Source organism: Cydia fagiglandana, chromosome 17 (assembly GCF_963556715.1).
Source record: "Cydia fagiglandana chromosome 17, ilCydFagi1.1, whole genome shotgun sequence".
In the NCBI taxonomy this organism is placed as follows: domain Eukaryota; kingdom Metazoa; phylum Arthropoda; class Insecta; order Lepidoptera; family Tortricidae; genus Cydia; species Cydia fagiglandana.
The window spans coordinates 2,764,338-2,792,286 of record NC_085948.1 but is presented as its reverse complement, the minus strand read 5'-3'; the positions used below and the strand labels follow the sequence as shown (position 1 = coordinate 2,792,286).

General features: G+C 39.7%; 2 protein-coding genes and 1 long non-coding RNA gene across 3 annotated transcripts; 1 reads left to right on the top strand and 2 right to left on the bottom strand.

The window, feature by feature from the left end:
• Positions 1-175: 175 nt before the first annotated feature.
• Positions 176-24,025, bottom strand: LOC134672995 (sodium-coupled neutral amino acid transporter 9 homolog). The gene is made up of 12 exons (XM_063530954.1): positions 23,763-24,025; positions 16,319-16,396; positions 13,996-14,116; positions 13,657-13,745; positions 6,855-7,012; positions 5,589-5,750; positions 5,115-5,318; positions 3,536-3,732; positions 3,253-3,357; positions 2,790-2,858; positions 1,823-1,998; positions 176-350 (listed from the first exon to the last, which is right to left on the bottom strand). Exons 1-12 carry the CDS (start codon positions 23,840-23,842, stop codon positions 179-181), a joined length of 1,611 nt encoding a protein of 536 aa, XP_063387024.1. The 5' UTR covers positions 23,843-24,025; the 3' UTR covers positions 176-178.
• Positions 7,234-9,980, top strand: LOC134672968 (uncharacterized). The gene is made up of 2 exons (XM_063530922.1): positions 7,234-8,334; positions 8,712-9,980. Exons 1-2 carry the CDS (start codon positions 7,327-7,329, stop codon positions 8,715-8,717), a joined length of 1,014 nt encoding a protein of 337 aa, XP_063386992.1. The 5' UTR covers positions 7,234-7,326; the 3' UTR covers positions 8,718-9,980.
• A 1,721-nt stretch (positions 24,026-25,746) lies between the features above and the next one.
• On the bottom strand, positions 25,747-27,467 carry LOC134672814 (uncharacterized). The gene is made up of 2 exons (XR_010099390.1): positions 27,352-27,467; positions 25,747-25,972 (listed from the first exon to the last, which is right to left on the bottom strand). It is a non-coding gene; the product is annotated as an uncharacterized LOC134672814 (long non-coding RNA).
• Positions 27,468-27,949: the final 482 nt, after the last annotated feature.

Below are 27,949 nucleotides of genomic sequence, written 5' to 3'. Positions count from 1 at the left end.
TATCTGTGCTGATCGTAACAGACGCGTTTTGTTAGGGAGTGAGTCTTCTGTACCTAGTACTATTATTTATTCTGTGCCTTGGAGTGGCCGGCGTTGGGTCATCGTGTAGAGGAGCCATAACATATTATAGCAGGTTATATTGGAGATTCTTTGTGCTAAGCTTACTTTTTATTAAACATTACTCTTTGATAAAAAACTGCATGATCAAATTGACAACGCCAAACACGACAATAAGGAAGTAGAGCAGCAGCTTCCAGTAGGTCAGCTTGCCGCGGAGCTGCAGGGACCTGACTTGGAGGATGGAGGGGAGAGCGAATACGTGCACCAGCCCGCTCACTGCCCCCGTGTATCTGAAAGAGATGACAATAGGGTAGTCAGTTCTCCCAAGTACGAGCACAGAATAAATAATAGTACTGCCGTACAGAGGACACTTCCTACAAAACAGAAGTTTGACAGCGATTCAGGGACGAATCATGCTATCCGTTTTAATGTATGGCACTATCCCTCTCGGCTACATAGGGTTGTCAAAATTCAAGTCATTATCTTATCTGTGGTCGTGCACGCAAAAGGACGTCAAGTGGTGCCAACCCTAATAATAGGGTATTATACTGTATTTAAAATAAATTATTTTAAACCATGCATGAAATAAAGTCCCAGATAATTATTAGAAAAACACAGATAGGAGTTATTTTTAAACACAAGTTCTATTTAATAAATCGGATAAAAAGTAGGTGAGTTGACCGTGATGTCACGATTGACTAGTGATTTGACTAGTAGGAAAATACCCTATAGCTCGGAGCAATGCTGAACCGAACGGAGCCGAGTTTGCCCGAAGTCAGGAGTGTCTTCCCACTGACAATAGTGAAAATAGTGAATTGAAACTGGTGAATTTCCAATATGACTTGGAACTTCAATAGCCGTTGCTCTTGATGAATATTTTGATGTGGAAATATTTTACCAGTTATCGTGAGGAAACCGAGCTAATCCCAATAAGGCCTTAGTATGTTTGTTCGCGATAAACTCAAAAACTACTGAACGGATTATCATGCGGTTTTCACCTATCAATAGAGTAATTCTTGAGGAAGGTTTAGGTGTATATAATTTGTTAACCCGTGCGAAGCTAGTTAGGACTAAACTCACCTAATAATAGTCCTTATGTTAGGACACAGGCAGGCGACAGCGACACACATTGACACGATTATAGTGCGTAGTTTTGTAACGGAGCCCGAGCTAATCCTATTGTCTATTGTTAAGTAAAACCGCTCGTGCCACGTGCCACATCCACCTGCATAAAAACCTGCGTAATTCGGTTACTGAGTGCCGGCGAGTCGAACGCTACAGAACCAGTCTAAAATGTGTCATCGAGATGCGTAACAAAGGCGCGTTATCGGAGAGCGCACCTACACTGGTTTTTTGAGCGTTGGACTAGCCCGCGCTCAGGTGCCAAATAGAATGAGTATGACCCTTTTTTGCAGGTAATTAGCACGTGCGGTTTTACTTAACAATAGACAATATAGGATTAGCCGCCGGGCTCTGTTACAAAACTACGCACTATACCACATTGATGGCGACAGTGTATCTCGAGCGTGATTTGTTCACGTCACTGATTGGTTAACGTTCATGCTACACAGATTTAGAAGACTACTAGTGTATATCTCACCTGATAATAGTCCCTATGTTAGGACACAGGCAGGCGACAGCGACACACATTGACACGATTACCACATTGATGGCGACAGTGTATCTCGTGCGTGTTGTTCACGTCGCTGATTGGATAACGTTCGTGTTATACAAATTTAGTAGACTACTGTGTATATCTCACCTGATAATAGTCCCTATGTTGGGACACAGGCAGGCGACAGCGACGCACATTGACACGATTGCCACATTGATGGCGACAGTGTATCTCGTGCGTGATTTGTTTACGTCGCTGATCGGTAAGAGGAGCAGCGCTTCGGACCGAAGCATATATGCGACGAGCGGGTATACGGTTATAACCTGAAATATAAACATTTTTAACCTTTTGAACGAGATGCTCAAGCTCAGGAGTCGCTTTATGCTCTAAGTTAGTTTCCTAGGATAGCGGTGCCGTCATAATATAGCAGCCCTCTCTATACAAATACTACGACATCCATATTTAGCCGTATTACGAGTATTTAGTATGGAGACGGCCGCTAGGTATATGACGGCACCGCTATCCTAGGAAAACCGATCTAGAGGGTCAGGTGTGGCTCACTCCGTGATTTCCTCGGGTCACTACAAGTACAAGCGGCCCACACTAATTTTTGTGTCTAGCAGTAGTAGTTGCCGCGCACCGCTACGGAACGGACGCCTGCTCCCACTTGCGCCACCTTGCGGTCATATCTGTCTTAATAGACGCGTTGTGTGAGAGAGTGAACCTTCTATACCTAGTACTATTATTTATTCTGTAACTTGGTTGAAACCTGGAATATCGACAGTATATGGAATATCGTGAGTGCTGCCATCTATATTGAAGCCATAGGAAATACTACTATCACCGCACTGTAAACTGCGTCGTAACTTTTATAAACCAAGTCATTGTCTGATATACGAGGTGGTACAACCACAGATTAATAAATAGTACAACGCAATATATACAGCTGTCGAATGTATCGGTTAGAATACGCAAAACGAAAAATGAAAACTGTTACGGCAAAACGAATCTAAATAATATGTAATAACTAATAAGATACGTTTCTGGGGCATCATAGAAAAATATTTTGAACTACTTTACGATGATTGTAAAAATATTAATTATTTGAACTTACTTGAAACAGCAGCAGCGCCCGCGCCACTGCAGTCATTGTGTCATGCATTTCGAAGTTATTTAATATATTCTGCAAACAAAAACGCAATAAAGTCATAAGTAACCCTTTTCCAGGCATAGTGCACCTAACGACCACATATGCACCGATAGAATTTCGACCTTAGGAGTCCGATTTAAGGTTCATATTCGATTGGACTTTCGAGAAAAGTGACTTGTCATTAAATGAATCATCAAAGGTGTATTAATTTTAATATATGTATATTGAATTGAATTTTTTGGAAAAACCATGTTGTTTGGTCCGGCCTAGAAAAGGGTTAAGTAACTTTTTTCTGACTTGTACAAAATCATGTAGGTAGTTCATACAAACTGGATTTGACATGGATTTTTTACTCCTGAGGAGAAAATGACTCAAAAACATTATTATATTATAACGAAATTATTTAAAATAAATCATCGCAACTTACGTCTTCAATGCAGGACTTGGCAAGAGGGAAGCATATGTAAAAAACTGCGCCCACTAAGAGGTACGTCATGGTTACTAGCACAAACGCTATCGTCAAATCTCTGCCCTGAAAAAAAATAACAACACAACATATGTAGTTCAATTTAAATTATTGTCATCAGCATCATCACCTTACATTGAAGAACAACGCCGTATGCCGCTCAAAACTAATTTAGGCTAACTTGATGCTCCACCTACTAACGCCATCTAGTGATCAGTAGACAAAAATAATTCATGTCACTCACATTTTTCTCCTGCCGTTCATTATTGCTCATAATTGTGATGATGATATTATGTATATAGAACGAGAGCGCCAGCATGCCGCTCAAAACAGCCGCGTCCGTACTGGCGGGGAGCTCCCCTGGCGTTGGGGCCACGTTGATGCCCCAACCCCAGCCTTTTATTATCACGAAGATCAGTAGGTAGACCACGGACAGGGTCCCTGTGAAAGAAAGGTCATTTTAATGGGAACGTGCGAAGTCGGTGGCGCTGATCGTCACAAAGACAGGTAATCTTATGGAATGTCCGACATTATTAGTACTAGCGGCAGCCGCTTGAACTAATTTTACTCATTAAGATTTAACGTAGAAATTCCGACAAATGAAGGCAGCACCAGTCGTGCACATAGCGAATAGCAGATGGTGAATCTTTCGCACTACCATTCTCTAGTGTTCGGGGTTCAAAAACTAAAAAACTTTTTTTGTCTTCAAGTCGATGGAAAGTTACCTAACCGGACTATACTTAGTTTAGATTTAAAAAAAAAATAACGTGGATTTCAGGGTTTGCCAATGGCTAAGGTCACCCTGTATAATGTATGGCATGGCAAAGGGTTAGCATGGAAATCAGTAACTTGGGATAAAAAGTCTATCAAATTCATTTAATTTATTTTTTTGCGTAGGTTAAGAAAATTGTACTTATAGATATGTACGTGCAAAATAAAAACTGTAAAGTCCGTCTAAGCTAACTTTGCATCGCATTGAATAGATAAAAGTGAAACAGATTGACATAGACATTTAACATCCTTTGTCACCACTTTGTCATTCTCTCTCTTTGTCCGACTCTACCTAGACTTTAAGAACATTCGTAGCCAAAACATTTAACTAGTATGCATATATATTATGATCAGGGGTCGGACAAAAAGTGCGGATGACGTAAAAATGACGTAATCTTGCACACAGGATGATGTTTGAGTTTGTATTTAAACTTCCGTGTGACATGTAGTAACAAAGTAGTATTAATGAAGTAACAAAATAATCGTAAATAAATCCATGGAATTAATAATACAGGTGGTAGGGTGATGTAGTGAATAAAATAAATTTCACGAATAAATGTCTTTTAATATTGCTTACCTTCGTTGGTATATCTTGACTACAGCAAGAGCAGTATACGTGTTTGTCACGTACCTCCAAAAACGGAAAATTGACACAATATTCGAGTAAAGATGACATTTTAGAGCGTTTTCTTATACATTAGTAAATATAAATATTAGCTAAATATAATCGTGAAGATACAATAGCTAAACAATAACGAAGTCAATTTATTGTTCATCTGATTGACAATGTGTCAGTCAAAAACGTACTTACTCATTTCAAGTGGCGATATCGTTTAATAAAGAGGTTGATAAATGATAAGTGATAATCGTTTATGAAAATCAAAAATACTATTTGAATTGAAATCATACTATAAGTGGTTTGACGTCATCCGCACTTTTTGTACGACCCCTAATTATGATTATAATGAAAATGCAAGTACTAGTACTAGTAGCGCCATCTAGTAACAGATTGATGTACTAAAAGAAAATCTTGTATAGTCGAAGCCACTTACCCAGTGAATTAAACTTGGTGAAGAAAGATACGTTACTAAAATTGAGCAGTGGGAAAACGAGTAGCGCCACATAAAAAGGCACCGTGGTGTGGAGCCCCCAGTAACTGGAGTCGTGGGGCTCCGGTATTAACAGGGAGCCATTAACGCCATCTTGTTTTGGGCAGAGTAGCGCCGTTGGATAAGTCGCGTTTGGACTGGACAGGTCTGTGAAAAAGTATAAAATTATATTTAAAAAAAATAAGTTCCCTTACTTAGGGGCTGTTCATAAATTACGTCATCTATTTTTGACGATTTTTAACAATGTGTAACACGTCTACTTACTTTACTCTTTCCACGTATCTCTCCTGACTCTTTCTAGAAGTGACACCTACGAGGATTAAATAGTTTCTACATAGGTAATAATTAATATATTGCAATATTATAACAGACTACAAGCTGAACACTACCTCAATAGATACAAGCTAATAGACTCACCCGCTAAATAGTTAACAGTAAAGTAGAGGAAGTTAGTGATTAGTATCCAGTACACCACGTTGGCGCCCAGGAGTACCAGCAGACTGAACCCGTGCGCCACGCGCGCCGCCCAAGGCCCGAGGAGGGACAGGCATAGAGCTGGGACCTCACACGTCACTGTGCCTGTCCAAATGGTTTAAACATCTTTAGTAGAATTCTACTTAAAATAAATAAATATTATAGGACATTTTTACACAAACTGACTAAGCCCCACGGTAAGCTAAAGAAGGCTTGTGTTGTGGGTACTTTGACAACGATATATATAATATATAAATACTTAAATACATAGAAAACAACCATGACTCAGGAACAAATATCTGTATCAATACAAACCCTTACCAGGATTCGAACCCGGGACCATCCAGACCGGTCGTCACTACTACTACCTACTACCTTACTTACTTAAGGTAATAATTACATTCACATTACATTACACACTTGTTTAATATATGGGCAATAATGTCGAGAAGACATACTTCATACTAATGGCAGATTGTCCCTGTCGATATTTAATACCTTGGTTGTACATGGAATAATAGGAACAATAATAATCAGAACAATTCTGGAAACTGTCACCAACTATTAGCATGTTGTTGGGGTACTGCATGGGACTCCAAAACTACCGGGGTATAGTAGCGCAGGTCAGTGTTGGCCGAACGTTAATTGCAATTAACCGTCCGTTACGGTTCAGTTTATAATAGATAGTGGCCCAATAATGGTTAATGGCATTAAGACTGCGTCGAGCAAAAAAGGCAGTCACCGTTTAGTCGCTAGCGTTCACATCTCTTGATTAAAAAAATTATAATAAATGTCATTATTATCCCAAAGAGTGTGTTTACAACGAATCACCCTTGAAAATCTGAAATCTTTTACAATATAATAAATACACTTATGCAAAGTTGTACCTAAAATGAGATGAGCGAGTGTTTCGGCGTTTAACACGGGCGCAGGCGAAGATCTTCAAATGGCTCCCGCTTCGTAATGAAAAGTGCAAATGGTACCTTTTTAAAGCCATCTGTCCACTGTGCTTCCCTTAGGGTCGGTTGCACCAAACTGTTCGTATCGTTAAAGAGTTCGCAATTTTTTTATGTATGGAAAGTTTCATAGTAAAGCGCCGGGGCGCGCCGCCGGCTGACGTTGATCAGTCTGTCAAATGTGGTTGGTGCAACGGCCCTTAGTCTTGGAGCTATGTGGCGTAATATTGTGCTTTACTTCTAGTATATTTACCATGGTGCTTGTTGACTCTGAGCAGCACATAAGCCGTGTATAAACACAATGCCGCCATCAAAGCGACCAGCACCAGCGCTGCCGGCAGACCAGCGCGCTCCACTCCCCAAGCCATCGTCAGCAGCGAAGAACCCATCACTGTGTTCCATACTGAGAAACTGGAACAAACCAGACCGGTAAGTGGGTACTTGACAGCGGCTACATTACCTAACTGGTACCCGCAACTTTGGACCCGGGTATGTCCTTAAACCACGTCCAAGATCACCGGTGGACGGGCAGCAGCGTCCCTCAAATTCGGTGTACTCGACTGCGATCGCCAAACCGCCTGTTATATATGGGTACCTATATTTATATATCGGGAATAAGTGGGTAGGCAGTCGCGTAATAAATACTTGCCAAGCAACACGTCTTTTATTTAACAGTGGCGGCGAATGGTAAAATTATTGTGTAATTAAGTGTTTTATCGGTAAAAATGGCTGGCAAAGGTAAATTTTCGGAGTTTGATGTGAAAACGGGCAATTGGACCTTATATTGCGATAGGTTGGACATGTACTTTTTAGCTAATGGCGTTACGGACGATTTGAAACTACCAACCTTGATTGCAAACGTAGGTGAAAGTGCATATGAATTGATAGTGAATTTATGTAGTCCGGAAAAACCATCTACATTAACGTACGCTAAAGTGGTGAAATTGGTGAAGGATCACTTGGAACCCGTGCCATCGGCGTTAGCAGAACGTTATAAGTTTCGGCAATGCAGACAACAAAATGGCCAATCCATTGCCGAGTACGTGGCCACGTTAAAACAAATGGCGAGGTTTTGTGACTTCAGTAGCGTGACTAACGGGCTAGAAGAGAACCTCCGGGATCAACTAGTGTGCGGGATTACCAGTGACGCAATTCGACAGAGGTTATTTGCAGATAAAAAACTCGAATACAGTAAAGCGGTACTGATAGCGACTACAATGGAGTCGGCGGAGAAAGATTCTAGTGCGGTGGAATCTATGGCGATAGGAATGCACTACAATGCCAGCCAAAGTGGAAAAAAACTGTGTACAGCGTGCGGCGACACTAGACATGAGCGTTCCGCGTGCAAATTTAAGGATTACGTGTGCGACACGTGTTCACGTGTCGGTCATCTACGGCGTGTGTGTCCCGAAAAGGAGGGGCACAAAGCTAGGGCAAGACCAGGAGCGACCAAGAGTTGGGGAACCAGTCAGGAGTACGCAAGTGGCTCGGGAGGCCGCGGCTATAACGAGAGGGCGTTGACCGGCCGGGGAGGCAGCACGGCCGGCAGGAGGCGGCGAGGCGCGCGCTCGGGCGCGGCGCCCGCGCGCCAGCACTGCATCCGGGAGCACCCCGGGCCGGCCGAGGACGCCAGCTGGCGGGGCGACGGCGGCGAGGGCGCGGGCCCTAGCCGACGCACGGACAGCGACGACGAATGGCCGATATATCAAATGGGACTGAGTCAATATCCACCGGTATGTATGGAGATACTTGTGCAAAATATGCCATTAATTATGGAAATTGATACCGGATCTCCCCTTTCGTGTATAAATAATGACACTTATAAGAACAATTTCAGTCAACTAGAATTAAAGGCGTGCCGTATACGATTATTTGCTTATAATGGTTCCCGCATTTATCCTTTAGGCTACGTTGAAGTGAAAGTGTCGTATAACAACTGTGTTAAGACGTTGGATTTATATGTGATAGATAATGGAACCACTAATATATTAGGACGGCAATGGCTTGCCGAGTTAGATATTCAGGTTCCGCGATTAAAGGTATCGAGTGTCAATAAACTGGAGAAGGATTATGAAACCCCGTCTCTTACCATGAATGATATCCTTTCCAGGTTTAAAGATGTGTTCGACGGAACCCTGGGTTGCTTCACCGGCGGGCGGGCTACGCTGCAGCTGCGCGAGGGGGCGGTGCCTGTGTATTGCCGGGCGCGACCTTTGCCCTACGCGCTACGTCAGCGCGTGGACGCCGAATTGGACGCCATGCTGACGGCGGGCGTCATCACACCGGTCGACCACTCGGACTGGGCTACACCGCTGGTGGTGGCGCACAAGGCGGACGGCGCCATCAGACTGTGTGCGGACTACAAGGTTACGCTAAACAAGGTACTAATGGTAGATAGATATCCCGTGCCCAGAATTGATGACCTGTTAAGTAATATTAGTGGCTACAAATATTTTTCCAAGCTTGATCTATCACAGGCCTATAACCAGATTCTTTTGGATGATACGGCAAGATATACAGTGGTCAACACACATAGAGGTTTATTTCAATATAACCGTCTCGTTTATGGGTTGTCCTCGAGTCCCGGCATATTTCAGAGGATCATGTTAAATTTGTTCAAAAATATGCCCCATGTTATTGTTTTTCTTGACGATATATTGATCACTAGTAAAACGATACAAGAACATAATCAACATATACAGGAGGTCTTACACATATTGCAAAGTAACGGGTTAAAAGTAAGAAAGGATAAATGCGAGTTTTTTGTAGATGAGGTTAAATATTTAGGGTTTATTATAAACAAAGACGGCGTGAGGGTTGACACGGATAAGGTGGCACCGATTATTAGAATGTCGCCTCCCACCAATGTTTCCGAATTAAGGTCATTCTTGGGTATGGTTAACTTTTACGGGAAATTTATTAAGCATTTGAGCGATATTCTGGTTCCTCTATACGAGTTACTTCGCAAAGGTAAACATTGGATGTGGGGTGGCAGGCAGAACGACAGTTTTATCAGAGTTAAGAAGGCCTTGTGCAGTGTGGAGGCCCTGGTACATTATGATATGCGCTTGCCTTGCCTGGTGACATGTGATGCGAGTGGACACGGCATTGCAGCGGTGCTTGCTCAAAGCAGCGGCGACGGGGTTGAGCGCGCCGTGGCGTATGCATCGCGCGCGTTAACGGCAGCGGAAATGCATTATAGTCAGGTGCATAAGGAGGCACTGGCCATAGTCTTTGCCATAAAAAAATTCCACCAGTATTTATACGGCCGTAATTTTGTTCTTCGCACTGATCACAAACCACTGGTTACGATTTTTGGACCAAACTGTGGTGTTCCAACAGCCGCCGCGAGTCGATTACAACGGTGGGCAATACTATTATCGGCATATGATTTTACTATTGAATATGTTCGTACTGATCAAAATATCGCGGATGCCTTATCTCGCATGATACAGGGCTATCGCGACAACGGGGTTCAGGAACGCGACGAGGTCCCTGAACAGACGTATTTACATTTTGCCTCTGACGCGATGTTGTTAGATTATAAGCTTCTACGTAACGAAACCTCTAAAGACATATTACTTAGTCGGGTGTTAAACTATTTAAAAGATGGTTGGCCGTTAGAGGTGGAGGTTAAAGAATTAAAACCGTTTTTAAATCGCAAAAGTGAACTATATGAAGAACTCGGGTGTATTATGTGGGGTCACCGGGTAGTTATACCAGAGGCATGTAAAGAAAAAGTGTTGCGAGAATTACATGAGCCACATATGGGTATTGTCAAGACTAAGGCTTTAGCCAGAAGCTACGTGTGGTGGCCTGGCATCGATGAGGCGGTCGAACGCGTTTGCCGCGCGTGCGCCGTATGTGCCGCGGTGGCGGACGCGCCGCCGGCCCACGAACCGCGCCTCTGGCCGTGGCCTGAACGTCCTTGGGTACGGTTGCATGCAGATTTCCTGGGTCCATTGGCAGGTACTAAATATTTAATAGTAGTAGATCCACATTCAAAATGGATAGAGGCAATTAAAATGTCAGGTACGTCAGCGAGTTATGTAATAGACGTGTTTAGAGAAATGTGGGCGCGTTTCGGTTTACCAAAACAGCTGGTGACGGATAACGGTCCCCCATTTACGAGTACTGAATTTCAAGGTTTTTTAACCAGTAATGGAGTGGAACATATTTTTACCGCACCCTACCACCCAGCGTCGAACGGGGCTTGTGAGTCAGCGGTAAAGATATGTAAAAAGGTAATGAAAAAAAGTATGGAACAAGGGACTAATATGCATACGGCGTTATGTAGATTTTTGTTGAACTACCGTAACACACCTCATTACGCCACGGGTTACCCTCCAGCCAAGCTGTTGCTAGGTAGGTCACTTCGAGCCAGATTAGACTGCTTAAAACCGGAGCTGACGTCACGGGCGCACGAGCATCAGGATCGCATTAGGAAGCAGGCGAAGGGTGTACAAAGAAGTTTTCAAGTAGGAGATTTAATTTGGTATAGGAAATTCGGTACTAATAAAACTAAATGGTGCCCAGGGCGCATTGTAGAATGTCTGGGCGGTACAAACTATTCGGTTAAGGAGGAATCGGGAGCGGAAACGGTACATAGGCACGTAGATCAAATTAGGTCGAGAGTGATAGATCAAGCTGGGCAAAGTAATCCATTTAAAAATCTACACGAGACACCACAACATCGAAGTTTAGCGTATCCTTTACCCTCGCCCGGTCCGGCGGTGGGCACAGAGGTGAATGATGATGATGACGCTGCGGCTGGCAACGCACAGGCAGCGCCGGTTGAGACGCAGCCAAATATTACTAGGAACCCGCCCGCGGCAGGTCAAGCAACTCCGGAGTTACTGGTGGCTAACCGCCCAAAAAGAACGCGATTTCCACCAGTAAGATATGGACTCGAAATTGATTGAATACCTACCTTGTTTATGTAAGGGGCCTCTGTCGTTATTCATTATAGTCAGTCAAGGAGCACGTATCAGGAATAATCGCTTGTCCCTTTATAGTCAGTTTTTTTAAAGTGTACTCGACGGAAAAAGGAAAATAAAACAGGCATTATGAATAACGCAGATGACTCACAGGAAAGCTTATTATTGTACCTATTAATTTTAAGTTACTTATACTATGTTTTTTTTAATTATGTATTAATATCTCATTAGGTATGTGTGAATAGGAATTAGGTCAAACTCCTTAGAATAAACGACTTTAGCAATAGGAAAACAAAAGAACATTCTGTTATATATGAGTTTAATAATCAAAAGTATAACACACACAAAAAACCCTGATAAATAACTATGAATAACTAGGCGAACAGGTAAACCAGTAATTATATACCTACATAATGTAATCTTTGTCTAATCATACCTACTCGCAACATAAGTTATGTACCCGTGTATCAGTCAATAAGACTAAATAACGTAACAGCACCAGTCATGGGACATTTAAGAGGGAATTTGGAGCATTTGTGATATTTCCCTAATAAATGTGAATGGTCTACAGCTTAGCGTATTGAAAGATGAAAGTCCTATCCGTCATTCATGTTTTAGGCGTGTTGTATCAAAGATACTGCAATGAGTTTCCACATACTTAACAAATTAAAACTATGCTATTTTTCTCCAGTCATGGACACCAAAGCTCCAGTAATGGGCCCCCCAGTAATGGGCACTGCTCTAGCAGTATAAAATATTGAAATAGGTCTTCAGATCTGGTCCATGTTATCATAATATTGCATTATCATCCGATTTGCATATTTAATTACGAATACAAAATTTCAACTCAATCGGAAAGTGGCTCAAATTCGGCTACCAAGATTTGACCCACACGAACTAACAGGGCAAGATATGAAAGTTTGGAAAAACGATATTAATTTATCCGAAGTCCGAGCATACCTCCTGGTTGACATATTTCGTAACTAAATTTTACTTCTGTATTGTTTAAACATGAAATGATGGCATGGCAAGCATCATTATGTAAATTGTCCCATTATAGGAGGTATGCAGTTTTACGGCTCCTATAATGGGATTGGGCCAAATACCACTATTTTTTTACATCTGTGGAGTCACAACATAGTATGTTGTATACCTTATCTCATGGTAAATGCAATTAACAAAACACATTCTAGTTTTCATCAAGTATTAATTAATTAAAATTTAATAAATTAACTCACCTCTCTTAGCGAAGTTGTTAAGAATTCGTAGTGGTATTTTTTTTCAGTGACACGACAACTTTTGGGTTGACGCCAATTTCTTAAAAAACAACCAATTTTAATAAAAATTCAAACTGAAACAGCTCTAGGACTCTTATTTATGATAATATACAGGCAGTGTTTATAAACTACTTTTAGACACTTATTTTACAGGAATTGTGGTTTTTTGTCCCATTACTGGTTCCACGCCCATCATAGGGTACACTACTATAGACGATTAATTATTGATTGCATCTTTTTGTAACTATCTTTCAAATCAACATTTACATATTGTATTGTACTGGTTAAGTTATTCCCAAGGAAATTATTGTAGTTTTAGGGTGAAGGTAATAGGTAAAATCATTTTCATAAATGTTATACATACTTAGTTATAGTTTACTTTCTTTTTTAATTTACAGTGTGCCTTATGTAATATTTTGGAACACAATTATTGAATTAGACCTAGCACATAAATGTAGCACACTATACTCAACTTTGAGGATTGTTTTAGAATAAGGGTGAAGGTGTTATATATGGGTACCTATATTTATATATCGGGAATAAGTGGGTAGGCAGTCGCGTAATAAATACTTGCCAAGCAACACGTCTTTTATTTAACACCAAGCGTGGCGATTATGGCATTCACCCCCCCCCATCATAAGGGGGAGGCCTATGTTCAGCAGTGGACGTCCGAGATGATGATGATGATGATGACCCGCAACTTTAAAAGTTTAAGCGCGGGGATGTACAATTACCTAATATCTCTTTATTTTTGGAAACAACCCCCAGTAGAACAAACAGACAATATCATAGCCAGCTAAAAAGAATCACATTAATGTAAATTAATGAGTTTTGAACTTACATTGTAATTAAAGAACTTTGTTTTTTAGAGTCTACATTGATTGAATTGTCTATTTTCTTCTTATATTCGTAATGTGTGTTTGTCGGGTCCTGAAAAAAAAATAATAATAATTAAACATGTGAAAAAGATACACAGTCCCGACTCATTTTCTTTGTGACGATTATCATCCTGGCTAGGCTCCCAGCGGGCCTACCGCGAACACTCAAGTTCGCAAATTGTGATTACAGTGACAGAGAAAGATGCCCGCAATTTGCGAACTTCGGTGTTCGCGGTAGGCCCTCAGGCCAAGAGGCGCGAATCGTCAATTACTAGATTAAATAAATAATAATAGAAGCTTACCGGACTCTGTGTAGTGATGGTCTTATATGGCGGCTGGGCCGAGCCCAGTAACGGCGTGGCCTCTACCCGCGCCATCGTTCCCCTGACGTTACCTGTCTCCAAGCTCACGCTGCTCCCTGATCTGTGAATGAAAGTCACTACGATAATAGTACATTATACATTACGATACAAGTGCGAAATATGTGAATTACCTTTTCGCATGTGTATCGTACAACGTTTTACAGTACAAATGGCCGTTTAAAATTTCGACATAGTTACGTAATGTGCTAATTATAGGCCGAGCCACACCGGCTTGCGTATGGAAAATGTTGGGACCGCACACGCACACGTCACGCAAGCGGTGTGCCGTCTCTCATAAGGATCTGTATACTACAACGCCGCACGCGCACGTGCACGTCACGCACACACAGCCGGTGTGCACAGGCCTTATATCGCAGCAGTGCAGTAAAGTAGCACCATACGTACTTACTATAAATAACTATTATTATATTATCACCCAATTATACCTAACATAAATAAAAATACCTACTTAAATAAAAGTAGCTAACTTTAATTAACACTCACGAATACATTAACATTCAACATAATTAACACGTCTTCTATTTGTTATGTACGAGTTTTACCATGTTTTTACAAAAATCACACGACTTGTTGCCAAGACTTATCGGTTTCTACAACAATCTACCCTCTTCTTTACTACGACGAAGTTACTAAAGATACGATAAACTCAATACTACCAATGTACGCAAATATTCGAGTACCTACATGTGTATGTAAATGTATATAACTATTATTAAGATAAGTATGTGTTTACGCACTAATGTGTGGATCGACTGAGATAAAACGTTATTTTGTTGACCCAATGTTAAGGTAAGTATTTCGAAACCTTGGGTTGCTTGCATTATACTATGACAATAGATTACTTACTATAAGTTTACCACAAATTGAGCACTATAGTGAACTACCTACCTACACTATGTAATACATATACTGGGTGTGGCCTGTAACATGAGCAAATAATTAAAACATAAATCTATGTTTTAATTATTTGCTCTAGGTACTCCTCAAACTCCTATTATTTATTATAGGTACTCCTCAAACGGTGACACTTTTGTTCAACAACTTTAAAAAATTATGAAGTATTTAGACTCCCTATTTTTCATACAAAATAAATATTATCTTCAATGGACGCCATCGTCACGCCCACACCATATCATTGTGATTGACGTTGCTTGTCAAGCCTTAAACATAACAAAATTCGCAATACATTGCGTCTTAGAATAAACTTTAAAGTGTATTAAAAATCAAACCACAAGTTATTTTTAAAAGTTGCTGAACAAATGTTGGTCAGTTTGCGAAGTACAGCCTACAGTACGGCTACCATCAGCTTGGCATTGACATAAACGCTATCGTGAACGTAATATACTTTCTATATATCTCTTTCGCACTAATATGTCAGTACGAGCGAGATGCATAGAAAGTAAATTACGTCCACGATAGGGTTTATGTTAATGCCAAACTGATGGTAGCCGTACAGTTTAATTTTTTGCTCGTATTACAGGCCACACCCGGTATAGGTACTTGGTGAAATTTTCAATGGCCTCAAACTCGATACCTAATTACCTATATACTTATTTGCCTCGTGTAATTAAGTATAGTCAAGTTCATTAGCAATCTTAAAGTAGATAACTTTCCGAGACAATTCGATTTTTGAATTCCATTCGCTCGATTTCGGCACTCGAAAATCAGTGGAAAACGGAGAAATGCTAATTTTTGAAATACGAGCGACAGAAATTGAGAATCGAGTGGTATTGACCATTTGTTTTCAATTCTATGAGTAGAAGTTAAATGCATAGTTGTGCAGATATTATTGAACGAAATACATATTATTGAACGCTATTCGTGCGGTCGAAATTCAAAAACCGGGCCCCAGAATTTCACGCATAGGTAATGGTTGGTAGGTACTTTTAGGTATTCCCAATTTTCCGATTCACATAGGTAGGTAATAAATATTCAAAATGCATAAAACTCTAAAAGGTATTTGGAAACAAAATAAAAAGAAATACAAATATCTATCTCCACTGCGGCTTAAGTATAAAATGGGGTATCGTCTTGGGTCGTCCCATTAGTTTTTCGTCAAGTTCTTAAATTAGTCCTATTCTGCTTTCGTCACTCATGCTACATTTGTCACAATCGTCGGTGGCTTTTGACTTTCAATGTAGAATGAGTGACGAAAGCAGAATAGGACTAATTTAAGAACTTGACGAAAAACTAATGGGACGACCCAAGACGATACCTAAAATGGAAATAATAAATTACTTACGCATACGCGTATGATTGTTGCCTGTCGTCGAAGAAATTTTCGTCTTCAGAAAGATCGGAATTTCCACTGCCAAATACTCTGTAAAAAACAAAAAAAAAACAAGTACGTCAAACTAAGTAGGCATATGAATTTATAATTTTTGTTCTGCTCCTAATATTATGTCTACTGTTCGGATAAAATTGTTCTTTTAAGATTGTCTCTCATTTATACCTAGCATAGTCTAGTCATCAACATGTAAACTTCGGCTAGGCAGTGCTTAAAAACCTCGCTATTTATTAGCCAACAAAAATATTTAAAACCAAAAACACCTAACACGTCACAAATACCCTTAAACAAATCCTAAGAAACGTCCTAAAAATTAACTAGCCAACCTACAACCCTACCTATTAAATAGCCAATACAAACGTACCTCAGGTTTATTAAAAAAAAACTCAAAAAATCGTTTTAGCGTGGTCTTCCCCAGAACGGTCGATCGAATGTGGAGAGACTAGCTCGTCAGCACATTATATCTGCATTGTTTATATATCGATATGCATGTTTATAAACAATCAAGTTGCTATAGCTACAGTAAGAATACACTAATCTGAGATATCTATAGGCCATCGCCAGTTTGCGCAGAAATGGGTCAATGTTTTGACCTAAACAAGTGGAGTTTTAGGAGTGATGTGCTGTGCACCCTGATACACCCTTTAGCAACGCAGTGGTTCTACCTAGGTACTAGGTACGGCTCTTGGGAGCCTGCAGGGTCCGCTTGATAACTAATCCCAAGAATTGACGTAGGCATTTAGTTTTTACGAAAGCGATCCAGCAATCCAACCCAGATGGTAAATTAGGTCTTATTTTGATTAGTCCGGTCACGATGTTTTCCTTCACCGAAAAGCGACTGGAATTTCGTACATAAGTTCCAAAGAACTCATTGGTACCAGCCGGGGTTTGACGCGGTTACCGCTAGGCCACCAGCGCTTCTTCATTGCTCATATAATAACAACCTTGCCTTTTCAATTTGCCTGTAGGTTGTTGACGGTAGATGGAGTCACCCGTACTATACTTACAGGTAGATATAGTGTATTCTTTTCGGATCCTCCTGGTACCTTTTTATTAGGCTTAAGTTAAGGTGCAATAACGGGGTTAAATGACGCACAAATTGACCGATAACTGCAATATACACGATGACTCAAGGGCCAAGCGGAGACGTCGCCGCCGCCTACCTTGATCCCTGTCTGGTTCATTCCGATTCGATCATACCTACGTGCACGTCATCATAATTACGTGTTACAGGGGTGCGAAACTCCTGACTTCGGTCAAACTCGGCTCCGCTCATGGTATAATAATATACTCCGCCTGGTACTCTCTCCCCGTCTTTTCTAGGTCACCTGACTGACACAAGCCTACGTCATTATGCGACAGCGCTATATGATAAAATTGCGATAGCGCTATATATCGCGGCCATGTTATTGTGACGTAGGCTTGTGTCACTCTGGGAAGAGAAGACCATATTTTATTATATGGCTCCGCTCGGTTCAGCATTGCTCCGAGCAATTATTATGGTTGACTTCCTTGACCACTTGACTTCCTTTTGCGTGCACGACCACAGATGAGATAATCACTTGATTTTTGAAAACCCTAAATAGCCGAAAGGGATAGTGCTATATATTAGAAAGGGACAGCATGATTCGACCCTGAATCGCTGTCAAAGGTTTTTGTAGGAAGTTTCCTTTCTGTACGGCAGTAGGTACTAGTTATTAATTATTCTGTGCTTTTACGCGGTTATCGCAGGTAATCTCTAGGTAATTAGATCTATTATTAACGACATTCATATATAATAATTATTATTAGATCTTAATGTCGTTATCCAGGGGTCGGACAAAAAGTGCGGATGACATAAAAATGACGTAATCTTGCACACAGGATGATGTTTGAGTTTGTATTTAAACTTCCGAGTGACATGTAGTAACAAAGTAGTATTAATGAAGTAACGGAAAATTGCCACAATATTCGAGTAAAGATAACATTTTAGAGCGTTTTCTTATACATTAGTAAATATAAATTTTAGCTAAATATAATCGTGAAGATACAATAGCTAAACAATAACGAAATCAATTTATTGTTCATCTGATTGACAATGTGTCAGTCAAAAACGTACTTACTCATTTCAAGTGGCGGTATCGTTTAATAAAGAGGTTGATAAATGATAAGTGATAATTGTTTATGAAAATCAAAAATACGATTTGAAATCATCCTATAAGTGGTTTGACGTCATCCGCACTTTTTGTCCGACCCCAGTGGCCTATTTTATAAAGCTACAAGTTACAATTTACAAGCGGAAGTCTCTTTCTAACCCTATGTGTTAGAACGAGACTTCCGCTTGTAAATTGTAACTTGTAGCTTTATAAAATAGGCCACTGGTCGTTACTTATAGTAGTAGCGGTTGACCAAAATCAGCTGCAAATGGTGTTAAAGGTATGAAAATCGGCACGATTAATCTTTAGGCCATTTGAATCAATTCGACCCGTAGCACCAATAAAAAAAAACAAACGGAAAGGAGTTATGACGTCATCTTTTTTTTGTATGGAAAAATAAAAAAAATTGTTCAGAAACCTATCGTGTGTGGTATTAAATGAAAGGGCATTTTGAGCCGGTTCTAAAAATATATCACATTATTATATTTCCGTCACTTGCATTCAATTAAAATTAAAATAATATTCAAAACATACCAAGTTTGGGCGCCTCCAGATACGAAACCGTTGAATTATTTTTTGCGAAATATACCTCAAGTAATACCCAATATCCTCATATCTAACCCCAAGAAATTAATTTCGAAAATATTTAGTTTTAGTATTTAAAAAAAAAAAATTATTATTACAAATTGTGATCTATCAATCTATCAATGAAACGGCCTCCTAGCCTAGTCGATAGTGACCCTGCCTATGAAGCAGGAGGTCCCAAGTTCGAATCCTGTCAAGGGCATTTATTTGTGTGTTCATCATCATCATCACACAAATAAATGCCCTTACCAGGGCTTGTATATGTGTGTGTATATGGGAATTTATTTGTATGATGATGATGGTGAACACACAAATAAATGCCCTTACCAGGATTCGAACCTGAGACCTCCTGCTTCATAGGCAGGGTCACTATCGACTAGGCTAGGAGGCCGTTTCATTGATAGATTGATATATCACAACTTGTAATAATAATAAATTAAAAAAAAAATACTTCAACTAAATATTTTCGAAATTGGTTTCTTGGGGTTAGATATGAGGATATTGGGTATTACTTGAGGTATATTTCGCAAAAAATAATTCAACAGTTTCGTATCTGGAGGAGTCCAAACTTGGTATGTTTTGAAAATTATTTTTATTTTAATTGAATGCAAGTGACTGAAATATAATAATGTGATATATTTTTAGAACCGGCTCAAAATGCCCTTTCATTTAATACCACACACGATAGGTTTCTGAACAATAATTTTTATTTTTCCATACAAAAAAAAGATGACGTCATAACTCCTTTCCGTTAGTTTTTTTTTATTGGTGCTACGGGTCAAATTGATTCAAATGGCCTAAAGATTAACCGTGCTGATTTTCATACCTTTAACACCATTTGCAGCTGATTCCCGAATTTCAGGCTGTACCGCTATCACTATTATACAAAAAATTTGAGCCGATCGCTTTAAGCTAATAGTCGAGTCAATAGTTCAATACCATAGACTGGCTAGGGTTCTGAATAGCTAGGGTTCTGAATAATCCGGTGGTCACTAAAATTTTGTTCTTTATAAATGTCAGTTTCTATGACCCGGTTTTATAATATTATTTGTACAGGACATACTTTAGGCCTTACCCAAACTGATATCTACTCAGGGAAATGTATACACAAGTATTACACATTCTGAATATTCTGATAAGACCAGAAATAGCAACGCCTACAATGTATGATCGTGAATCTATTTGAATGACGATTAGCAACATATTATTAATTGTAATTTGGTGTATAAATAATTTGTTATCAGATGAAGCCCAGTTTCAACTTCTTATCTACGTATATAGGTACAGAGACAAATTAATAATGTTGACTGGTAGTTGAGATACATATCACAATAGTTGTGTGCCAAGACATATATATATACATATATATATATATATATATATACGTCAACTACTTAGGGGAAGATGTGTATAGGTACTCGTATGTTACAGGTTGCAATCCTGATATTTTCGTATTGGATTTAGAATTTTTGACCTTCGTCGTTTAAGTGTCTATTTCTGTGTTGGCTTACGGGATTACGTTAGTATTTAACGAATAACAAACTGGTGACACTTGCCATCAGGCAGGCCTTATGCTTGTTTGCCACCGACGATTCCGACGACCTTTGAATAAGACTTCGCTGCGCTTCGCGGCTCGCGAACTTAAATTGGCAGTCTGTTGTTTACCTGTCTGCGCTGTATAGCACGTGCCAAATAGACAGGGGCGCATTTACCCTAGGGCCATCCGGGCCATGGCCCGGGGCGCCAATCCTCCAGGGGCGGCGTATGCCGCTCCTGCCGCCCCTGGCAGATTGCATTTTGTTTTTCTTCCTTGACTTTTGGGGCGGCGAAACTTATTGGCCCGAGGCGCCAAATTTCAAAATACGCCCCTGCAAATAGATTGTGCTTTTTGGTGCATAATAGATTCATGACGAGAGTACGAGACCACTGTTTACCTACAAACCCTATATAATGTCTTATACATATCTCAGGAACAGGTCTATATAGAGAGCATCATAACGTCCATCCATACCACGCCCTGACTTTCTTGAATTCCTTGGACTTAGTGGCAAACAAGCATACGGCCTGCCTGGTGGTAAGCAGTCGGCGTAGTCCACGCGTAGTCTACGAACGCCCTTATATATAAACTCCAGAGGTGTTACAATGCGCGTTGCCAACCCTTCAAAAGCCTGTACACTCCTTTTTAGGGTTCCGTACCCAAAGGGTAAAACGGGACCCTATTACTAAGACTTCGCTGTCCGTCCGTCCGTCCGTCCGTCTGTCACCAGGCTGTATCTCACGAACCGTGATAGCTAGACAGTTGAAATTTTCACAGATGATGTATTTCTGTTGCCGCTATAACAACAAATACTAAAAACAGAATAAAATAAAGATTTGAATGGGGCTCCCATACAACAAACGTGATTTTTGACCAAAGTTAAGCAACGTCGGGAGTGGTCAGTACTTGGATGGGTGACCGTTTTTTTTTTTTGCTTTTTTTTTTAAATTATGGTACGGAACCCTTCGTGCGCGAGTCCGACTCGCACTTGCCCGGTTTTTTGAAGAACCCCGTACTGTATGACCTCGAGAAAATAGTAAATATGTTTGTGTAGGTATCTATGGGTCCTTAGAAACAGCCGACGGTCGGTTTTCCTCCATTTCGACGTTTTATCTGTTTGCATTAATTATCGGTACACTTTCTATTGATTTATTAATTGACACGCAAACTGCGACATATGATACTTATGACGAAACTCTAATCGATATTTCGTCATCCTAGTGTTTACTGTTATTTATAGATGGGGTTAAATCTATGCAATTTGCTTATACAACTTAGGTAGGTACTTATTAGTACTTACCTAGTATATCTATGTTAAATCTATTTAACGTACGCAAGTATAAAGTCCTTGACAAAGTCGTGCTTAGAATTTGACAGCTAATGTAGATGGCGCTGTACACTTCCGTATGTCATGCAGTCACACTGGCCGTCAAAAGTCGACGTTTGAAAATTCTGTACCGTACAGCGCCATCATCTTCAGCGGTCAATTTGCATGGTTTTTTAAAGTCAAAGAAAGTCTCTAATCTAAAGTCTAAAAAAACAAATCACGCTCCATCAGTTCACCTACGTCCTGTAAGTAGGTAGGTAATAAGTAATTACATAGTAGATATGTACATAGAAATGTCCCTACCTAATTTTGAATTCTAAGTTGGTATAGATTTACCAAATTACCAGTTGCTTTTTGGTGAAGGAAAACATTGTGAGATAACCAGACTAATCCCAATAAGGCCAAACCGCACTAATCCCAATAAGGCCTTAAGTAAGTAGTTTCTCATCTGGGTTGGAAGACTTGGAAATTCATGGCAGTCGCTTTCGCAAAATCAAGTGCCAAGCGGACTCCAGGCTCCCATGAGCTGTGGCAATTTGCAAAATGCCGGGATAACGCGAGGAAGAAGGAGATCTACATCCTTTCAAACCTAGACAAGTCTAACGATTGGATGTGGGGACATTTCAAAACAATTCGTTCCGTTTGCGCTACGCGCTACTTCGCTTATTTATTTAATCGTATGGAAGCAGTGGTCGCCGAGTGGATATATCGTCTGACTTTCAATCCGGAGGTCGTGGGTTATAATCCTGGCTCGTACCAATGAGTTTTTCGGAACTTATGTACGAAATATCATTTGATATTTACCACTAGTTTTTCGGTGAAGGAAAACATCGTGAGGAAACCTGCATAATATACATCTGCGAAGAAATTCAAAGGTGTATGTGAAGTCCCCAATCCGCATTGGGCTAGCGTCGGGACTATAGCCCAAGCCCTCTCGCGCATGAGAGGAGGCCTGTGCTCAGCAGTGGGACGTATAGAGGCTGCAATGATGATGATGATGATGATGGCTGCAAATGCAAACTGGTCGCTTAATAATTAATTGCTTATTGAATACCTATTAGGTAGTACCTATTCAATAAGCAATTAATTATTAAGCGACCAATTTAGGTACTATAGTTTAACATCTAGTTTTTCTTCACCCATTGGCTACTTCGCTAAAGTCACAGACCAACTTAAAGTGGTATTTCTCCTGTCCCATTTCTTGGTTCAATGTGCATTGCATGATGCATCTCACTCTCTCATTAGGCAAAATGTGACAGGTGGAACCACCCTTAGGTACCTACGTAACACCTACGTCTAGAAGCAGACCAATGAAATAATAAATACTAGCTCTGTACCTAGGTACACCTACCTTCTCATGAAAAGCGCTAGGTATCTAGATGTAGATACCTACATACTTTGTTAGACGAATAAATTTATTAATAGGGTCAAACAGAAAACTGTGTTACGTGTTTCCTGTAGACATACACACGAGTTAAGGGCTATAAAGGTTAATTTTCTTATTTAACCCTTATCCACGTGAAAAGGTCCTCCTTTTATTTAGAGAACTATGTTAATATCATTACTTACATGCCCACAAGCTGTTAACTATTGCCCACAGGAGAGAAAACTAGTGTGTTCGCGCGAACTGTACATTTTTCTCTTGTGTATGTCTACAGGAAAGACGTAACACAGTTTTCTGTGTGACCCAATAATATTACGACGCAGAAATAAAACTCACTCGAATTGGAGTTAAAAAGTAACACAATATCCTGCAGCGTATATTAAATCATCAATCATATGCCCCATAATCCTTGGTCAAGAGTTAAAACTTACTCAAAATGGTCGTCAGAAGCCGAATTCCCTGAGCTCTGCGAGTCGCGTCTCACGTTTCTGCGCGCGTTAATTTTGACCATCACGTGTGACGTGTGCGGGGCCGCGGTCAACGGAGTACTGATAAAAACGTTGTACAGCTTCTGATTTATCTATTGTTTGGTTAGAAGAAATATATTAAAGTATCGTAGGAATTGTATGGGAGTTAAGACCTTTTTGTTGTGTTTAGGGTGGGAAATGCGAATCTGAAAAAAGGCAATGACCTATTAATGTAGTCAATTTATGTGATGTATTAGAGTTGACCGTTAAAATTGTTGCGTGTAGGAGACGAATTTTTATAATTTATTCGCTGCTAAGACTTTGGGACCTCTTTTAAAAAAACAGGAAAATTTTATAAAGTCTGTTAGCTCTGTTAAATACCTCCTATCCAAGTATGTATTTTACCAAGTTGAAATGTTATTACTAGGGAATTATCAAATTATTTTCTATTTCAGTTTACATCTTTACATAAAATTTACTTAATAATTCTCTTAACTCAAGTACCTACCTAGCTGAATATACTATGTGAGATTTTATTATGAGCAGGTTAATTATGGTGTAATTGAAGATTTAACTGTGTGCGACTGATTTGATTACATCTGACTCTAATCTCAGTTAACCCTTTTTCAGGCGGCACCAATCTACAAGATTGTCCAAAAAAAAATTTAAAATATTTTCCAATTAATCGAGCTTTGATGATTCATTTTCCGAAAACACACTAGCACGATTCACTAGCATGTGACTTCACAATCAAATTACCCACTCTTTATAGTTTTATACGGGTTTTAAAATAAAAATTGTGTTTTTTCCGAAAGAGCAATCTTATTTGAACCTTAAATCGGAATGCTAAAGTTGAAATTCTATTGGCGCGTATGTTGTCTATTCTATAAATCGTACTATGCCTGGAAAAGGGTTAAGTGGTAGAGCTGTAATAGACAAACCTGTTTTTTTTTTCAAACTGAATTACTATACCATGCTTTTTTTACGAAAGAAACAAATGAGCGTTCCATACTATGTATTTCCTATGGGCAGTACCTCATAGTTTAATAAAACAGGCTATAGATGTTGTTTATGGAAAATAATGTGGATTATAATAATAATAATAATAAGCCCGCAGGGCAGCTTGTGGCGAGCTGTTGGGGAGTAACGACCCCACGGACCCGAGTGCTCCCGAGAGTCGGTCAGGGTCTCCGTCTCCGGCGTGTCTTCGTCGGTCGGAGTGGACCCCAAGGGGACCCGCAGGACTCTCAGCTCTGGCTTGCCTTCATTGGCCGTCCAGAGAGGAGTCGTTAGAGCTATATGCTCCAGGGGTGGAAGTGAAAGATGCATAAGACGCGAGTTGGCACAGTGGCTATTAACAGCCACTGGGTAGAAAGCGGCGCACACCTCTCGACACCCCTGAGCCGCTCACACCGATGTTGCTCCTGGTCGTCTTTACGACGGCAGTTTCAGGGGCCCATCTAGTCAGCGGCGAGTCACCGCCTGCCTCGATGACGGTGTTAACATTGTTATGGCAGCTGTCCGGACCTCTTTTACAATAGCCCAGTCTCATAGTCCACCCAAACTTCAATCCATAGACCGGTATACTGTTCTCTTTTTCTACAATAGTCCCAATGCCTGCTGAGACCGGTTCACGGGTGTCTATTATTGCACCTGTGAACGGGTTCCAGCAGGCGTTCTACATGACATAAAAGCTCTCCAAGGGGCCTCTACGTGTTGGATCTGTGTCCCCACGCAAGCCTATCAAAAAACCGGGATTATAGGCCCGTGATATCCAAGGAGATACAAATAATAATAAATTCTTTATTTGCGACCATCGAGGATCATTTGTGTTAGTAATATAAATAGTGTTATCCTAGTGTTAGAACTACATAACTATCCTTAAAATAACTATATTTATTTTATTTTAGGTAGTAGATTAGGAACTGAAAATAATACTGACAGAATATAACAAAAACATTATTTATTTTATTTACATTAATGAAAATAAATATATACTAATGCAGACTTGTTACAATTACTAATAAAATGGAAATAAACAGTGTCTGCATTGTGAAATTGATTCAGTGTAATTTTTCATAAATTCTTTTAGGAAGGGAACTTAACATGAAATTATTAATTATCATTTTTCAGAAGCTCAAAACTGTTTGGTCAGACAGTCAAGTATGAATTACCTACATCAGTGTTTTTCAAACTGTGGGTCGCGACCCCTAGGGGGGTCGCGGCACTTGTTCAGGGGGGTCGCGAAGCTCAGCTTGGCAGACTTATGGAAAGCAGACTTCATTTTATTTAACTTAGAAATAATCCAATTCTGTAAACTTTAATGGTCGTCAACGTACATATCAATAAAACAAATCATTATTAGGTAGATAGGTAAACTGTATTTATTAAACATTTAAATAAGTTAAGAACTGTTAGGCCAGTCAATTTAGTTTTTTTCCAGGAATTAATTCCCAGCATGCCGAAAATCGTCTTAATACCTTCATTTGGTTCTAATAAATTAGTAATTAGCGTAATCCGAGTTTGCTCCATTCCAGGAGTGCCTAGTAGAAAAATGTTTGCTCTTTTTCAGTTTTTTGCTTGTAGTTCAAAAACAGTACGTCCGACGGATCATTTGCACTAATCGTGATAAAAATTGATATTTGAGGATCCGAAAAGTAACGGTACTTAATATATGAATCAGTAGTCAAACATTGTAAAAAATGGCCGCCACTTGAATATGTTTTATTTGGTAAAATCGTGTTAAAATCCGATTTTTTCCCAGTGTCGGATCTACAACAACCTTGCTGGTAGTGACATTAAATTTGACGGTGGGTTCCTTCTACATCGAGTGGTTTTGTCAATCGAATGTAAAACGTATCTCTCAAGGCTTCCAAAATTTATCCACACCTCCTGGGATGGAGCAAACTCAGATTATTCGCATTTAGGATCGAATGAAGGTATTAAATGAAAATGATTTCCAGTTTGCTGGGAATTGATTCCTCAAAACGCTTTTTGGACCTCATGAACCGTGAAAGTTGAAATTTTCACAGATGATGAATTTTCAAAACATTTTTCATCACCAACCAGTATTTCATTTGAGAAATAATTTAAAAGTTTTTTTTAAACTTTGCAAGCTCTCCACTATAGCAGGAATATGAATTTCCACGTTTACAAAGTTATCTGATGATATACCTTGAATTATTTTAACCATGCAAAGGAAAGAATCAAACTGCATAGGTACTGTGAAAATTTGATGTTGTCCATAACTCAATTTTTGCTAAGAATCCATTAATTTTATTTACTTAATAATGTTTTACTAAATATGTAACTGAGTGAATGCTATTATTCAAGGGTGCGTTCCAAACACTGGTCTGCGGTTCCAAATTTGTTAAGAGTCTGTGCGGAAAGAGAGGAGCCGTAGAATGTATGGGATGCCATACATTTCACGACTCTTCTCTTTCCGCACAGACTCTATATATATAGAAAAACGTAGAGACGGGGTAGGGGGGTCGCGAAAAAAATTTAGTGGTCATAAAGGGCCGTGACCCCATAAAGTTTGAAAAACACTGACCTACATTAATGAGATTTTCCTTTGAAATACCAAACTAAAACTAAAATACTAAATAATCACTCAGTTTCATACTATACTTTACTACTTGTCCTTTATTTTATTTTTATTATTTGGTTTCCATTCCTAATTTAAGTACTACACAAATCAAATAAGTTTATCAAATGCAATTGTACACAATCTCACAATTTTTGTAATAACTTAAGTTTTCTTCCATGAAGATACAAGAGTTATATATGCACGGCACAAATTGCCTTAACAAATAATACAATTATATAGACAAAAACTACCTATGCATTGGGATGTCATATCCCCTTGCATATACTCCAGGAGTGTGTCAACCCTTTAAATTGGAACCCTGAGTTACGCAATAAAAGATCGAAATAGATTTTGGAACATGTACAAAAAATGGTATGCAGGGACTTGGGAGGTTAACCATTTAACATTCCTTTTACTTTCTACTCATTCGATTTAGAATTCTTATAGTAGAGATGCGTTTTTGTTTTAAGTATGACAGCAAGTAAGTTGCCATTACAAACAGGGTTAACTTAAAGAAACTTGTGCTATTTCAAAGCAGCTTATAAGTAGTTTATTATTAAAA

Excerpts from the sequence above, each read along its gene's own strand:
- LOC134672968 (XM_063530922.1), top strand. The coding sequence starts at position 7,327 with ATGGCTGGCAAAGGTAAATTTTCGGAGTTTGATGTGAAAACGGGCAAT.
- LOC134672995 (XM_063530954.1), bottom strand. The coding sequence starts at position 23,842 with ATGGTCAAAATTAACGCGCGCAGAAACGTGAGACGCGACTCGCAGAGC. Across the intron at positions 3,358-3,535 it reads ATGAACGGCAGGAGAAAAAT|GGCAGAGATTTGACGATAGC; the intron begins GTGAGTGACATG and ends ATTTTTTTTCAG. Across the intron at positions 351-1,822 it reads AACATAGGGACTATTATCAG|ATACACGGGGGCAGTGAGCG; the intron begins GTGAGATATACA and ends CATCTCTTTCAG.